At 35.8% G+C, this 17548-nt stretch overlaps 1 protein-coding gene across 12 annotated transcripts in view; it reads left to right on the forward strand.

Moving 5' to 3' along the window:
* Nucleotides 1–17548, forward strand: part of ppp1r12a (protein phosphatase 1, regulatory subunit 12A) — an 83089-nt gene that overhangs the window by 49862 nt on the left and 15679 nt on the right. For 3 of the 12 annotated variants that reach the window (XM_088922830.1, XM_088922831.1, XM_088922836.1), the window contains exons 4-18: nucleotides 1174–1333; nucleotides 2035–2179; nucleotides 2436–2510; nucleotides 2787–2875; nucleotides 3760–3917; nucleotides 4330–4454; nucleotides 6700–6807; nucleotides 7661–7882; nucleotides 9535–9629; nucleotides 10992–11108; nucleotides 12535–12681; nucleotides 13411–13569; nucleotides 13942–14109; nucleotides 15042–15132; nucleotides 16051–16230. In XM_088922830.1, coding sequence (XP_088778956.1) covers nucleotides 1174–1333; nucleotides 2035–2179; nucleotides 2436–2510; nucleotides 2787–2875; nucleotides 3760–3917; nucleotides 4330–4454; nucleotides 6700–6807; nucleotides 7661–7882; nucleotides 9535–9629; nucleotides 10992–11108; nucleotides 12535–12681; nucleotides 13411–13569; nucleotides 13942–14109; nucleotides 15042–15132; nucleotides 16051–16230 — 2039 coding nt within the window. The remainder of the gene's footprint in view (nucleotides 1–1173; nucleotides 1334–2034; nucleotides 2180–2435; nucleotides 2511–2786; nucleotides 2876–3759; nucleotides 3918–4329; nucleotides 4455–6699; nucleotides 6808–7660; nucleotides 7883–9534; nucleotides 9630–10991; nucleotides 11109–12534; nucleotides 12682–13410; nucleotides 13570–13941; nucleotides 14110–15041; nucleotides 15133–16050; nucleotides 16231–17548) is intronic. The other 9 variants (XM_088922834.1, XM_088922841.1, XM_088922838.1 and 6 more) reach the window with 7 other exon arrangements.

The raw sequence follows: 17548 nt of genomic DNA on the forward strand, positions 1-17548 counted from the left end.
AAGTCATTAAATGAGTCTATATCTCCCTCTGGTGTAAAAAGAGTTTATTACACCTTTTGAGTTTGGTTTTTGTTCGGAGTGCTAAATCATTTTATTTTTGTTTTAAATTTGCACACAAACTAAGACAACTCGATGTTTTTATTAGGGGTTTACCATCTTTAAAATGATTGATTTAAGTTAAAGGTTAAATTTGAAGTTAAATGGTATCCTAAGGATTGGATTTGGGAAAATTTCCCTAGAGAATATGTATAACTAGGACTTCATAAGTGTGGTTGTCTGGCACTTCAGGGCTTGTATACTAAATTAAATTTAGAAAGTAATTGGTGTATAAATTAGGCATAATATCAGTGTATGCTTAGAGACCTTGTTGCCAAAGAGTTAGATTCGTATTGTTGTTCCGAATGTTATATATATGGAATATTAAAAAAGGGCAGTGTATCTCTCTCGGTAAAGAATTGTTTGAGTCTTTCCATATCACATTTTAATCCTGGTTAGGTACTACTACTGTTAAAGCAACATTTCGGATACTGTGGTAAAGTTAACTGTGAACAAAAATAGACACAGAAACTGAGATACATTTTTAATTTCTTTGTTAAAGCCATACAAATTCTAATTTCCATTCAATGAGACGTAGCTCTGTGTTACATTTTACTAATTTTGGTCTGGAAAAGGGTTTCTCAAAAGTGAATGTGTTCAAGGGAATGAGTGCTCTTTAACATGTAATTCTTTTTCAGTTTTTGTTAGGATTTTGTAAGCTCTAAATCTTATGAAATGTGTTATGTTAAATCTGATTACATCATTGCTCTTTTACAAACGATTAATAGCTCTAATTTTTTATGCTAATAATATATTATTGTCTATACTGAATTTTAACCAAATCCAGTAATGTTTTAAATTTTTGTTTTCTGTCTTCCAAGAATTCCAAGAACAGAGCATTGAATCTGTCATTTTAAATCATAGTAATTGTTCACTGTGTGACCCTCAGCACATAAGCAGTCTATCAGATTTTCCCCTTTGGGGATCTTGAAAGTGTGCAAATACCTGATATTTGGGGGAGAAAAGGGTGTTGGTGTAACTTTGTCACTAACTGCTTCAGGCTATATTATTCCACTACATCAAAAACATAAAAGAAAAAAGAGATAATAGTGTAAATGGTTTATTCTTGACTTCTAGGTGTTGACATTGAAGCAGCGCGGAAGGAGGAGGAGAGGATTATGCTACGTGATGCACGGCAGTGGTTAAATAGCGGCCAGATCAATGATGTCCGGCATGCCAAATCTGGGGGTACAGCACTGCATGTTGCTGCTGCTAAAGGTTATACCGAGGTTTTAAAGTAAGTTTGGCTTTACTGTTTGTATTCATTTCTCATTGCCATTTAGTTCTCTCTCCCCCCGACCATCTCCATTCTTACATTTGATTGTAACCATTATATCCCGGTCTTTGTAGGCAAGGAAACGTACCTTATGAAAACCATATACTGAGTCATTGTGAGTGACTGTGCAAAGCAACTTGCTTTTACAAGCTGCACATTTTGTTTGGGCTGCAAACTGCTGTAAAACCACATGAGACACAGCAGGCTGTCAGCAAAAGTGAAGCTGGCCTCCTTTTCCATCTGTTACCGGGTATAAAGCCAGGATATTGTAATTTACCATCTCTATGTTTAAGAGCTGAATGTGGTGTAATATGTTTATGAATGCAAGTGAACATTATAGTCCTCATTATTTTATCTGCCAGTAGAAACAAGATCCTTATTACAGTGTTTATCTTCTGTTTTGTCATTCCATTTTCATGCCTTTATTTTCAAGCTCTGTGATAGTGGGAATGTTTGCACAGAGTATTGTATAAGACAGGTTTAATGGCCAGCTCAAGCAGGGATCATTTTCCTTACAGCCATGATTACTGACTTCTAATAATGGACAACAAGCTGTTCTGACAGGTTAAACAAATATTAACATTAGATTACAAGGAAATCAATGAACACTTTTTTTTCTTTTAAATGTCAGATGCTAACATAAAATATTCTCTTTATTTTAGGCTTTTAATCCAGGCAGGGTATGATGTAAATATTAAAGACTATGATGGCTGGACTCCACTCCATGCTGCTGCCCACTGGGGTAAAGAGGAAGCCTGTCGTGTTCTAGTAGAACATTTTTGTGATATGGACATCGTCAACAAAGTGGTATGCATTTTAGCTTTTTATTTTTAGTGTTGGTCTTCAGAATACTGCATTTAACTGTGCTTGAGTGTACAGAAATATTTTCATTGTGAAATGAAAGCTATTTTTGTGAAAAACATTTTTGTGCAAAAGCTATTTTTCCTAAATTTGTGTCAGTTCTACTCCTTGCACTCTCAATTCTTAAAGATTAGGCTGTAATTTCGTCAGGTGTACATCTTTAACACAAGACATTATTCACAGCAATGTTCTAAATTTTCAGGGTCAAACAGCCTTTGATGTAGCAGATGAAGATGTCCTTGGTTATTTAGAAGAATTACAAAAGAAGCAAAATATGGTAAGTTATCTGGGACAAGCCTTTACATCCTATGTTTGGATAAGCTAAATATACTGTTACCAAGAATGGAATTTGATAGCATGAACTTTTTCAAAGTATTCGTAAACGTATGACTGGATATTGCAATAAAATGTAAGCTTTTCATACAGCGTCACGGAGAGTTTTTGCTTGCTTATGAGCTTCTGGCAAAATGCGTTTCATGCTCTTGCTTGAACAGGGCTTTACCCTTTCCTATAAGTCAGCTGCTGATTTGCCTCCATATTTACGTTTTGGCAGCTTTTGAGTGAGAAGCGAGATAAGAAGTCCCCATTGATTGAGACGACAACAACAATGGATAACAACCAGTCAATTAAACCACTAAAGAAGTAAGTAGCACAGTTATAAGTACTAGGTTAGTATTACATTGCTGAGGAGGAAGCAATTTTTGTTTTGAAAGTTTTTACCCGTCACGCTACATTTTGAGAAAATAAAACCGAGAATGTCTAAAAGTTTCTAAGATCCAACTTGTCCTTTTATAAAGAGCAAGTCACTCTTGTCTTTGGTAAAGTTAAGATTTTACTCTTTCCTTAATATTTTACCTTAATATTGCTCTTATATGTATAGTACTTTATTTTAATTGTATGTATGTTAGTAGAACAAGGTTTTCCCAGTTCTTTTGTTGCTTTTCCTCAGGGTAAACATTTTCTTTTTTTAAACATTACCACTAGGTAATTGTAGGTGTTGATTCTATGGCCCATGTAACCTTTAAATTGATTAGTGATTCTGAACCCAAATGCCAGTCTGTGCTTTTATAACCAAATTAAGTCTTGAACAAGCTGAACAAAATGTTTTAACTCTGTTTACATATTGGCCTTCATCTGTAAATGGCTTCCTGCATTGATCTTCACTCCTATTTTCAGCATCCTGTATAAACCTCTGTACCTGGAACTTCAGTTGCATGCTCATTTTCATGGATGTCATTGAAAAGATGGCTCTTAGTTTATGGGGATCGGAATATTTCAAGTGATATGAAAAAAATAGATTTTTCAGGGTTTATTTTAACAGCAAATCCTTTATCTTTATTTGTGTATTGGAATTTCCTGAGCCAGAATTAGTGTCTCTGAAAGTATTTCACAACAGAAGCTTCCATTTTTAGCCATGTTAGATGACAGAGGTACAGTAGAGGAGAGTTCATTAACGCCGATGGTAGGATGGTATTTTGTGACTGTTGGGGAATGGCTCAAACTATCAACCATTTCCTGTGCCTCAGCAAAGAGACTCTCCTGAACGAGCAGGAGACGTGTGTGCCCCGCATTGAGTCCTTAGAACAGGAGAAGGCAGATGAAGAGGAGGAAGGAAAGAAGGATGAGTCCAGTTGCTCCAGTGAGGAGGAAGAGGAGGAAGATTCAGAGTCTGAAACGGAAGCAGGTAACACCTTGTTTTCATGTCTGTCCAGTAGTTCTAGCTGGATGCAGCAAATCTGAGTTAGTACGTTATATAGCTCTCACACTCCTGTGCACAGCTTTAATGTACAGGCTGATCATTTACTTGTAAATTTATACTTAATCTAAAGCTTTTTAAAAAATGGTTGGGGTTATGGTAATGGTATACCAGCTAATTTATTGGGTTGTAACTGAGCAAAAAAATGCATGTTCTCAATTTTTTAAAACTTTTAAAGGTGCTGATACATATGTAGTGTAGTACCTGCACAGAAATAAAAAGGTTAAAAGGATCACGGTAAAAATAATTGTCCAGCTTTTAGCTGATGGTTCTTAAGGATACTTAAAATCTCTGGTGAAATTAATCAAATTGTCTATTTTATTAACTTCTCCCATTGCAGACAAGAGCAAAACCTCTGCACCTGTAAATAACACAAACAGTACCGGAACACAGCCAACCAGCGTGACGGTATCGTCCCCAACAATACCTACAAACCAGGTGACTCCTTCTTCTCCTATCAAGAAGGTATGGCAAAGTTTAGATCCTTGTTTTATAAATTTGTTCCCTTTGTTAAAATTAAATTGACGTCTCTTCATGTCATTGTTTCTTAATTTCAGCAATGGCAGTTCAGTGAGTGGCTAAAACTCTCTAAGCTCCTGCAGTATTTCTTTTCCACGATACTCTTGGGTTCTTCCACTGTGTTTTGATCTATTTCATAAGATAGCTGCAAAATATTTATGTAGTGTAGCATTTATTTAGCTAAAATGCACAATAGCTTTTGCACAGTTACAGCAAATTGCTTCATCTGTAAAGATACTGAACTTCAAACTCTTGATTTACATTAAGGAAAAATACTAGAATAGTACTTTCTTTCACATATTTTCTAGTGTTTTAATTGGCACAAATGCTGAAATCTCATTCAAAAGACAAAATGTCATGCAATAGAAACTAAAAGAGGATGTACCTAAGATTGTGTATGGGAAATGTCATCAGGAGAGGTTAATTCCACACTGAAACATACAAAGAAATAGGAGAAATATGTAACATTTTGGCTGTGGAGCTTTCTTCGGGAGTGGAAGGGTTGAGGGATACTTTGTCAGACAAGTGGTGAGATAGACAATAAAATGAGAATTGGACACCTTCCCCTACCCATTCTCACATTTTATTTTGTCCTTACCCCACACCTTAGCCTTATATTCCTGCTTTTGTTTCTTTGATAATTGTAGGCTCTCCAGCTGTTTTTTTTTACTTTTGAGTATGGAATTAACCACTACTTGTTACTTTACATGGTAATTTTTTGCATTCTTAAACTGCACATTCCAATTCTTCAATGACATTGCCCATGCTAATGAAATACAGAAATGGCATGGCCAGTTTTCAACAGAAGTGCCAGCTTTTATTTAAAGTTTTCAAACCCATCTACATTTTAATGCACTTGGAACAATACAGGAGTTGCTCAGGCCGAGACAATACGTAGTTCATGCATTAGATGTAAATGTGAATATTGTAAAATAGTAAGTGCAAGATGAACATTTAGTCGACATGTTAATTATTGTGCTAAGACAGAACAGTTTTACATAATACATAATGAGTGCTGAACATTCTACTCAAAGTGCAAAAATTTAATATTAAATGAATGGGGAAACATCATTCCTCATTACATCACATTTCCATATCTGTTTATGATAATATATGCCTTCTGTAAGTCAAGTGATACTTGTACATGTAAAACTTTGGGAGATGCTGCTTTTCAGGTGAAACCTTAAATCTGAGGTTGTTGACCACAGTTTATGGACATCTTTGAATAAGGGTGTTAAACATTATTTCTAACTGAACAGTATTTAGTTCCATCTTTATATTTTGTGTTGTGCCAACACTCCTTGAAAAGGGGAACTTTGTCTTAATAGTACATTAGTTACATAAACAGTGTTGAGAATGCTTTTGTTTTTGTGCTGATTAGTAAGCATTTGAGTTGGCAGAATAATTCATCATCACTTTGATTTTTATCATTTGAAAACATCATCTTTAATACATTAGCCTGTGCTGCTTGATTTTTGTTGGTTAGTCCAATGTAGTGAAATTTGCCAGGTACTTTATTAAAAACTTGGATTACTGTTCATTTTCTATTTTCCAAGTTAGAATTCAAGGCACTAAAAATGACAAAACTTCATTTGAGGTTTAATCCTTATGCCCTCAGCATTTTTTAGACATTTTCCTAATTCAGATTATCATCAGCTAAGTAAATAAGGATTAAGACAACATACAACTTGAAAAATTTCTTACGTATTTTTGTCAGTAGCAGTGTTTGTAGCTGATATCGGTTCTTTGTGACAATTTATGCAAAACCTAGCAACAAATATAAACGCATCTAGAATATGCAGAACAATGAACTCACTGGTTTCTGTTTATTGTTGGAGGGATGAGATTTAAAAAGCTGCTATTTCCATTGTTCTTACACTGCTGCTCCCTACAGGACAAAAATGGGATATACATTTGTAGCTAAGATGCAGTATTCGTAACATCTTTGCAATCAGCCATGACTGTTGCATGATTCAGCAAAAGTAGACACACTGTAAAGTTTTCGGCCAATTATTTTTCCAGTGTAATTGAAATGGACAAGAACAGAATGTAGAATTGTTTTGAAAGTCCTCATCAGCTGTGGCTAACTGACACTACTTCAATACTCTTTTCCCTGATCTGCGTTCTCTATATGCTGTTGCTGCTTTTATGACTATCTTCTCATTACACATCTTGTCTTGGTTGGATTTAGTTTGATTTTATTGCTCCTCTCTTGCCTGTGGCGGAGCCATGTGATCCTGCATTATGGCGTCAGGGCTTGCGCAAAACTGGCATTTCTCTTGTGCCCAAAAAAGCTATGGTGAGGCATTGGTGTGCACTAGATTTTTACCGATTTGCAGTTAACAAGAAAAACTTAACCGACAATAGCATGTTGTCACTTTCACCTCTGTCTGCATGTTTTTTTTTCCAGATCTCAAAACCTGACATAAACTGAACGCCTGTTAGTGCTTGTTAGTGTTTGGCTTTTGAACATTGTTTTTCATTTTCCTTTTTTTTCCCTCAACAAACTGTTTGCTAAATACAAGGCGAAAGTATCAATTGAAAAAGCAGCTTTTTGTCCAGTAGGTCAAAGAAAGAAATAGTCTACATCAGTAAGATTTGTACTTGTAAATGTCAATGGTGGTGGTTGGATATTGAAAAGCTTTTCTATCACTAAATCCTAGAGTGCTATAGAGTATGTTGGGGTACATAAAAATAATTTGCTTTTAAGTGATGTAAAACGTATTTGTGTTAAGAGGCAACTGAGAATAATTATAATTGGCTGTTGATGTATTTGATTGAAAACCCTTGTTTAGAGGTTTTGCTGGTTTTCAGTCCTATTCCTTTTGACATTTTAACAACAAAAATCAATGTTAAAAAGGTTGCTTTGATTTAACATTCCCATTCCTTCCCCTGGCATGGCTCTTGACCTGGAGACTACCCTCACCTTTTTACCCCCCAGTGTGAAAACACCTGAAGGAAAGTTGACACTTCCTGATGTCAAAGGAAGTATTGTTGTGTTATCTAAATACGTAGCTAATTATATTTATCAGGTTAACCTCATTTAAGTTTTTGCATCAGAACTAAAATTCATTGGGTAACTCGCTCTGGTTTTAAAACAGCTACACTTGCAGTGTGAGAAAAAAAGACTAACATTAATTTCTGCCTCCCAGTTTGCTCCACCTCCTGGTAAAGTCTCTCCCAAGGAAGAGGAACGGAAGGATGAGTCGCCCTCCTCCTGGAGACTGGGTCTGCGGAAGACTGGCAGCTATGGAGCTCTGGCGGAGATCACTGCTGCTAAGGAGCCACAGAAAGAGAAGGACACCACTGGGGTCATGCGCTCTGCCTCAAGTCCAAGGCTGTCTTCAACTTTGGACAACAAAGACAAAGAAAAGGTCAGATGCCACAGAGCTGACTATTTGTTTTTTCATGCTTTATTTTAAGTATTGATCCTCCCGTCTAATCTCAGTAAGCTGTTTTTCTCCTGGTAAGACTCATGACAATCCAGAGCCCATTCATAGGGAATAGGGTACAAGGGCAATCAGATGCTCCCTAGAGCACAGCAAGTGCTCCACTTAGGACTCTAAATGTACTTTCACTACCTTTATTCCAAGTACAGTAGAGTCGCGATTATCTGACTTAAACGGGACTGATAGTGTGTCGGATAATTGAAAATGTTGGATAATGAGGAAACTGAGTAGACAAATCATAGATTAATGGAAGCGCAGTATAAGTATGAAATCTGGTTTATTAATCTACTGTAATACTAAAATAACATAGTACAGAACTATTGTTAGGTATTTTAAAAAATGAGTGATTGGAATCGGTTTCCCAGATGTGCTTCTCTTCCTTGCAGCAGGGTCTCGCCAGCGTCTTGGTAACATGACGTCAGTAGCAGTTGCCTCCTCTTGTTGTTCAACGTAAGCTAGTGCTGCTTTGAGAGCCTTGACCCCTTCCCTGTGCCCGATTCCTTCAGATTTGTCTAGTCCCAGTGCAGACCCAGCGTCGCCATCTTCATCTTTGTCATAAAATTATATTAAGGGAAAATACAGTAGGAAAAATAATCACAAGCACTAAATCAGCAAGCAAAGCTATGTCAATGGCAGTACGTAACACACGGAAAAACAGAGCAACATCGGATTGGGCAAAATATTATGCACGCGCACGCCTAGTGTACAGTATATACTGTACACTATGGTGATTGGCTGTCGGATATGCAAAGGTCAGATCATCGCAGCTACTGTACTAGAAAAGTAACACATCAAAGGGGAACTTCATATCATTTCTCAGACCAGTTATTAAGTCTTGGTATTGCAAAATTTTAAAAAAATCAGATTTAAGCACAAAATAGTGAAGTTTGTGAAGTACTGGATAGATGCCATGGTGGCAAAAATCGCTGGTCTCTCCGTGGGGGAGAACAAGAGTTCATGCAAATTGTGACGTGAAGTGGCCCTTCCTGCTCACTAGTTGCTGTAATGACTAATATGATGTATGAGCAAATAAGAACAGGTTGGACAACGGTCATTTCGCCACAGATGTTTCAGCGTGATCTGTATGCAGTTAACAAGTATGTTGTATTTGTCTGCAAAACCATCTCAAGGTTGAGAGCAATATTTCTATTAGATTAAAAGAGCTGTATTCACAAGCCAGCTTGTTTACAGTGTAATAAGACTGCTTCAGCGTTTTGTTGCCTCGTTCTGAATTGCAGAATATAGTTCTGGGATAGTTTGTCTATTTTGTTACATAAATTGGTGATTTTGAATATTACTGTATACATTTTACTTGTATTGTGGTTTGAAATGCACTCAGCAATGCCAGTTCTTTCTAATCCCAAAATATAAAAATGGCGTTCCAGTTCCTCTTTAAAGTCTTTGACTTATACTTGTATTTTATAAGTGAAATGACAAGTCTATATTTGCAGTTTCTACAAGAACATGTAAATAAATGTAGAAACCACGTGCATCTCGTCAGGATTGTCAGCACTGGTGTAAGGATTTCAGGTATGGCTTGTTTTAGGTTTGCAACAAATATTATTTTTTTTCTACAGGAAAAAGACAAAGGAGCCCGACTTGCATATGTTGCACCAACAATACCGTCTAGAAGACTTGCCAGTACATCAGACATTGATGAAAAGGAAAACAGGTGAAAAACAGTTTATATTAGTGTTTAAAAATGTGTGATTTTGTGAGATGCCACACTTTGAGCTCAAATGCATCTTGCATGTTTTAGCTTAAGCAGCAGTTCACTTGCTTCTGTCTTTTTGTGGTATCTTTAAGATATTCTTTCAAAAATAAGTTTTCAAATGTAATCATATAAATCAAATTCCTAAAGAATAACTATTTGTCCTTTCAGAACATTATGGAAATGTTTTATTATAAAAGGTAATGAATTGTATCCAACTATGAAAGAGATTTAAAGTCCTCTGCTTACAAGCAGAATGCAGTTTCTGTTACTGTGCATCTGTAAGTATAAGATGCCTGTAGGTCCCCATCCCTGATCCTGGAGAGCCCCAATACAGTTATTCTTATTGGTCACTCAAACACAAATCACTTGTTTAATTGTGTTAAAGATTAGGGGCATTTGTTTAATCCATTGTTCAGTTACACAAATTGTTTCAGTGAAGAAAAGACTTCTGATCATTTTGCTCCAAATGATCTTTGAATTGCTTAAATGAAAACAACCTGTTTAATTGACTAGTTAAGTTGTTCCAGGCCTTTGGTGTCTAACCTATAACACCTGCTGGACTGAAACAGTCCTGAACAAAGGGTTTGAGTCCCCTGCCCTTAGATAAAGGGGTGTAGTTCAATCAGTTTTCTTTGAAGTTATTACAAATGTAGAACAGCCCCGCATGCAGCAAGGCCCTTGTATTAAAATCCATACAAAGGCAGGTGACTGCACATAATTATGGAAACCAGTTAGACTGCTCGTCGTAGAGGTTGAGCCCAAAAATCCAGGATATTGCGAGTTTGTTTGGGCTATGTAACTCGTTGACGGTGACTAGGATTTTCTCTGCAGCAGTGGGCAGGTAGGGAAGTACTGTCGGGGCTGCAGGGCTTTGTGTTGACAAGTCAGTCCTATGCGAGACAGCGGCTGCTATGGATTACTGGCACCTGTGCACCTGCAGTGCTGTCGGCAAGAGTTGCATTGGATTCTTACACTACAGTAGCCAGTGTGGGTGAATGCAGGTGGATGGCTTGAGAGTACACAGATTAGTGGGGAAATATGCATATCAACTTCATCTACAGTCTGCCCAAAATAGAGCCACTTGTTATATCTTATGTACTTGATAGATTCCTTGGTTTTGCCATGCTATGGTACTCTTTGACTAAATTGTAGAATCGTTTACTTTTTCTTAGGTTTATCTAAAGGAAGATTTTTTTAACTAGGTAAACCTTCAAAGGTAAAAATTCTAAATTAAATGAGAATGGTTTCAAATCATCTCAGATATGAGACTGCTGTCATGTTTGCAGCACCTTCGATCCTATTGTAGTGTGTGATTCACAGGGATTCTGCTGCTAGTCTGGTGCGTAGTGGGTCTTATACAAGGAGAAGGTGGGATGATGATCTGAAGAACAATGAAGGAACTACTTCCCAGAACAAAACACCAAGCTATCAGCGAAGGTTTGCTTTTCATATTTAATAACACAAAGCCATACATGTGAATATGCAAATTGTAAAAATCCCTTGTGTATGTATTGTCATACTTATTTTTATTTGCTCTCCAATCGTACACTTTTAATGCTGTCTCATAAGTTCTTACATTTTTTTAAATCAGTATCTTAAGGTGTTTCCATCAGAAGTGATTGGGCTGATGGTTACTTGAAATACAATTAGTGATTCCAAGCTGTGTCCAAGATCACATTAGAAAAGCTGAATTCCTGTTTTGCCTGAATTGCCACAACTTTGCAGATAATTGCAAATTTGTCACAAAACTGCAAGAAGGTAAAAGGAATTTTTCACTGAACATCTATAAAATCAGTATTGCACTCAAACTGAATGCACAAATTGTAATGGGTTTGATAATTTATAAAATGTACTGCACTAAAGTCCCATTAATTTCAGTTTATAATCAGATACTGAATACAGTATACTGCAAAGCTGCTCTTTATTTGGACTCAATTTTTCAAATCAGATGGTACATTATTTTTCTTCAGGACTACATGTTTGGGTCTTCTGATATAGTACTTTTAAGGAACAGATTAAATGCTCAATAGATAATTTTGGGCAAGTGTTACTTTATGTTCCATTAGATTCTTCTAGTTTCTGCCCATATATATACAATGTCTCACAATACAAATCAGTTAATCATAAGTTGTATCTTGGAGCAATTTTTGCACATCTTTCAGATTGTTTATTCACTAATACACAATTTCACCTAAAGGCCAGATTTCTGGATTGAAACCTTCTATCATATAGATTTGTTGAAAGCAAAACTCAAACTTTGGCTAGAGGTGCCAAATTTCACTTTCCATAAAAGGTACATGGTTTCTGTGATGTGTAACTCTCTAAAAAAATTCTGCCAGCAAGATAATTCTTGTAATAAGTGTCTTTTATTCTAATTAGCTATGTATGATATTTTTAACAATATTGCAAAATGGATTGCATCAAATTCGTGCTTTTAGAAAGTGACATCTACTGTATTGTTCACAAGCTTTGTAAGGCAAATTGAGTTTTAAAGAATGTGCATGGTACAGCTAGATATGCCATCACTGAAGGCATGATTTAAACATGAGCCCATATATGAATGTTTTAAGGCTGTATAAATATAAATAAGGTGCTGCTTGTTTTCCATCTTATTTGCTGTTATTTTTGCATGGATGTTAGGATTTGTACTTAATTTCTGTTAGTGCCAATAACCTTTTAACTGTATACCTGCTGCAGTCACATACCAGTATGCAAAGATTTTATCTCTTATGATAGTTACCAGAGCCCCCCACCATAGATGAGTTAGTATATTAGCATTTGTTGGCAGGTAACAAGAAATTAAGACAGATGTGGCTGTGCTTTATTTTGTTGTAATGTGCTCTTTTGCTTGATGTGCATGCAGTACGTCCTACTCGCTAACAATAGGCAGAAGTAGCAGTGTGCGAGATGTACCAGCTAAGTCTTCATCTGCCATCAGCTTGGATCCTAATAACACTAAACCTTGGCAGTCGCCCTCATCTCAATACCAGTCTTACAGCATTAATAGAAGGTATTGCTTTAGCGCTTGTTTATGCCAGTGCTCATTGCATATGTCAATCTGTCAGTATCTTATGTTTATATTTTCTTTTCATTCTTAGCTAAAATTTATAAATTAATTTGTTAGCATTTTACTTTTATTGTTTATACAACTGTTACTAGGTTGGTTTTTCATACTGTATTAATTTACTTCTGATATTCCAGGATCTTTATGCAGTAAGACTTTCATTTAATTATCAAAATATTCTATCATTTAGTGTTTGGGAAGTTGCCTATGTTTTTTTTTTACTTAAGGGCAAAGTAATTTGGTTCCCTTCCAATCTGTTTAATATTATGTTTTTAGTATTTATATCAAGTGTATATTTAAGCATTTTTAAATTGCTGAAAGCATTTTAATGGTTTAGTGTTAATTTCAGTTATTGACTGTACTAGATATTAGATGAAAGTGCAAAGTATTGTCTTGAAGAAACTTTTTTTTACAGTGCATACCTAATAAAGTATCAACTCTTCTTGTTTTATTTAATTTGCAGATATGGGTGGCATTATATAGGTTTTTTTAAATCTAGGAATGCATAAATCTGCAGTAATGAGAAATTGTCATTTTATTTTCATAAATCACTTCTAGCTCTAAAATGTTTTAATTTTAAAAAAACATGGGTTTTATGACATTACTTTTTTTTAAAGCAGTTGCTTCATTTTACATTTTCCCCTTCTTGCCTCTGTATTGCTTATGCATTACCAGTGGTTCCTTTGGAAGAAGACAGGATGACTCATTTAGTTCTGTGACATCCACCACCTCATCTGTTACCTCACCTACTGGCTCCCAGAGAGGCCTGCTCTCCAGCACAAGCACTGCGACCAAGACCAGCACCACCACAACTCCTTCGAGCTTAACAAGCAGGTGCTGTAGAATGGCTAGTGTTACTTTTTTTTTTGGTTTAAAAAATGTAGATGTATCTCTTGTGAATTAAAAATATGTTGCATATTGAAAGTTGTTTTCACTCTAGTGTATAGTGCGATTTGTTCAGTGGGCCAGGACTGTTAAATACCAGCTGTCCCCCCCAGCAAAGAACCCCAACAAATTCACTGTTCATTGAATAAATTATTGAAAGTAATCGTGTAGTTATTAAAGCTTTGACATACGTCAGCTTTGTCCTTGACCGTATGCCACTGATATTCATATTTGAAATGTATGTAATCATTTTGAGTGATTATAAATGGATTTGTAAGAAAAAATGGGAATAATTCTTGGGGTTTCATTTTTTTTATTCAGTACCTCAAATAGGTTTTGGTCTGATGAAAGTGCGGAAAGGGAGAAAGATTCGGGACCAACAGCAGTGGCAGTTATACCAACTATTGTAAATACTACAGCTGCTACTACTACCACAACCACATCCACCACTGGCACCGTACCTTCCACTGATGGCAGGGAGCGGCGCAGGTTTGTGATTGTTTTTTTTTTATAAGTAAGCAGTTTCAAATTTAGCATTTGTTACATTAATTCCTGATTTAAGACCTTTTCCATGTCTGCTGTTGGGTGATTCACTATTTTGGAGTAATAGAGCACAGTTATTTTTTTAAAGATTTTCCTTTAAAATAGTGTGCACACAAATTAAACATTTGGGTGATTCATTCAAGTATCTTGAAGGATCTGATGTATGTCGAGAAGCTCAACTTTTCTTCAAGGTCAGTAGGTTGAGTCTGAAGTATAAAATTATTTGGTGGTCATTTATAAGTAGTAGCAAGAATTTAGAACAAAAATGTTCTCTACTTGTCATGTCTTCACACTTGACACCTTATTTAGCAGCGCTGAACATCAGTTCAACAGCTAAGATAACGCTTCTGGCAGAAAACACTGGTCGATTGAGTCCCAGGTACTGATAAACTATGGAATAAATGATTTATGTAAAAGGTTATAAAACATTGTAAGAAGTATCCCTCACTTGAAATATAAGATGGAGTTTAACTTTGGCAGTAAGGATTTCGTGTGTAAACTGCATTATTGCAACTTTGCTGCAAAGTTAACATCTACAACGTGACTGCTAAAAACACTACTTAAGCTGACTGCTTGTCATGGGTTAGTCTAATACCAGAGGCATTAGTTCAGTGATAGCAGAGTGAAAACAGATAGCACTTCACAGTGACCCAGCATATGCAGTCTTCATTATAATCTGAAATTGTACAAGTGCATGCAACTGGATATAAACATTAACTTACTAGATGCAAATACAGCCAAGTAGGTATGCTTTTTAATGTGATTATCCCATTTTTTTGTAATGGAATTAGTTGACAGTTTTTACTCTAGGTAGTTTTGCAAAACAGATTGTGGATAAGCAATGATCAAGTTTAAAATGAGCATTTTTTCTAAATTAGATCGTACCTCGCTCCTGTCCGCAATGAAGAATCGGAGTCGCAGAGAAAAGCCAGGTCTAGGCAAGCAAGACAGTCAAGAAGATCAACTCAGGCAAGTACCAGCAATTTTGTTTTTTTTAATTCAAGTTTGGTGAAAAGATTAGCAGTCCAATTAAAAAATTACTAAAATTTACTAATTAGTCCAATCAACTAAATAGGTACAATATATTAGAAATGTACAGAACTCCTTTAGTATTATACATTAAATCTACTGACTTGCTGTAGATGAAGATTTCTAAACTGTTCCCTTAAAAGCACAGTAATTTCACTGTTTATGATCTTTGTTAAAAAGTATTGAGACACTTCCTGCAAAGTCACTTTTACGGAGGAGTGTGATAGTGATTTATGCTTGCAGGCTTTGCTTCAAAACAATCACTTTTTTCAAGCAAGTTTGACCACAAGTCTGTGAAAATTAAATATCCTGAAGGTGGTGCTGTTAAACAAATCATTGTTTTAAAATTGCTTGAAAATTAAGTTTACCTACTTAGTACATTGAATTGACCCTTGCAGACCTTCTAAAAATCTTAGTTTAATTTTTTCCGTAACTTGTCTGCAGAAAGCAAGCAAGCTGATTTGTTTGTCTCTTGTGATTTCGGTGAGGGGACATGCCCATTGATATTTTGTTAAATCTTGTCCTGCAGTAACTCGGATCTAATTTATTTTCCAGTGTTGTGTAGAATTTGTAGTGGGAATGTTGCCTTAACGTGCAGCTCTGCTTTATTCATACTAATCTTTTGCGCTTCTTTTGCACAGTACCGAATAATTAATATTACAATAAGAATAATGATTGCTGTATAAAACTAGCACTAAAGAATTGTAGCATTAATAACTAATTCAGTGTACTTGTTGTACTGATTTTTCATTCTGGTTTCTTAGTGTTCTCAAAACCGTACAACGCAGCAATGTTGTGTTGCCAACTGTGGTTTGAAAGGTTCACGGATTTACTGAAGCTTCTTTTATTTCATTATAGGGTGTAACCTTAACCGATCTTCAAGAAGCAGAAAAGACTATAGGTCGGAGCCGTCCCACTCGAGGTAGGGAAGAGGAAAAAGATGAAAAGGAAAAACAGGACAAAGAGAAACAGGAGGAGAAGAAAGAATCTCAAACCCGTGAGGATGACTACCGGTCGAAATACCGGAGTTTTGAAGAGGTTAGTCTTTTACTTCTGTCAAACATTTAAATAAGAATGGAAATAGGGTAAGTGCAAAGGAAATGTACAAATAAATAGGAAAAATGTTAAAAGGGTGAATCTTAAGAAGTAAAAGACCTCAATGAACCAAGTAATCATGGTGTGTTATATGTAATTATGATGTAACTGGAGTTGTTGAAACGCCAGTACAGGGTAATAGAGAAAATGATGGATATACAACATTTTGGAGTGACGGGAAAAATTAAAGAAGTTGTACCAATTGTGGCATATATATACCCAGGGGCAGGGTACCATCAGAGCTTATTTTATAGGCTGGTCTATTTAAATACAGACACGCTTAACTTCTGCACTTCTTACCAGCTTCATAATTAAGTCCATTTCTGAGACCTAAGTCTCTTTTCAAAACTCTTTCTATAAGAAATACTTATAGAAGATTGTTTTTTTAGGAAGGTCCTTTAATTGCCTTCATGCTCCTTTGTCTGATTCTATTCACAACTGAGGCTTGCTAACTTCCTAGCTGTCTGGAGAATCTCCATCTTGTCTTTATCTCCCTCTTACACACTATTTATAAAAGCTTCCTTCAGTCATAGGAACTTAACTTGGATAAATCAAAAGTCTCAAAATATATGGGTAAGTTATAAAAACATTAAAAATCCATTGTGTTTAGGAGTATGGTACATATGTCAAATTCAAATAATTCTAAAGGAGTCTAATATGAAATTGGGAATGTGTAAAGAAGTGGTTATCATGAAAGACTTTAATTTCTTATCTAGGTGGCTAAACCAAACAGGATATTCAGGGGGCATCTGAAAGTGAAATAGTCTTGACTCGTGACTTTTACTTGGTTTTATTGCATACATAAGTGGAGATGCCAGTATTTACTGTATCCTTTTCAAACAAGACAGATTAAAGATCGATTGGGAGAACCATTTAGTGATTAATGCGGATGCTTTGAAGAGTACCTTGAAACTATTCAAATAAGGTTTATGACAGGTATGTAATGTCAGGAAAGTGGACCACTAGTAAAACTAATTTTTAAGTGATGTGGATTGCAACAGTTTAAAAATGTACTCTTTGAAGCACAGAACAGATTCGACCCATGAGTAAATCATAGTCCAAGACTTGACCCAGATGGTTAAATAGGTCATAAACAAAACAAAATGAAAAAGAAACCACTTTTCAAGAATCATGGCTGCAGAATTTATAAAACGCATTGCTCCTCTGGAATCTGTACATAGAAGAGTGACCTTATACATTTGTGGGCTTACAAGTAATACAGTAGAGGAAAAACTGAATGTTCTTTGTTTTAAGCAAAAAC

This window comes from Atractosteus spatula, chromosome 8 (genome assembly GCF_055471065.1).
Source record: "Atractosteus spatula isolate fAtrSpa1 chromosome 8, fAtrSpa1.hap1, whole genome shotgun sequence".
Classification (NCBI taxonomy): Eukaryota; Metazoa; Chordata; class Actinopteri; order Semionotiformes; family Lepisosteidae; genus Atractosteus; species Atractosteus spatula.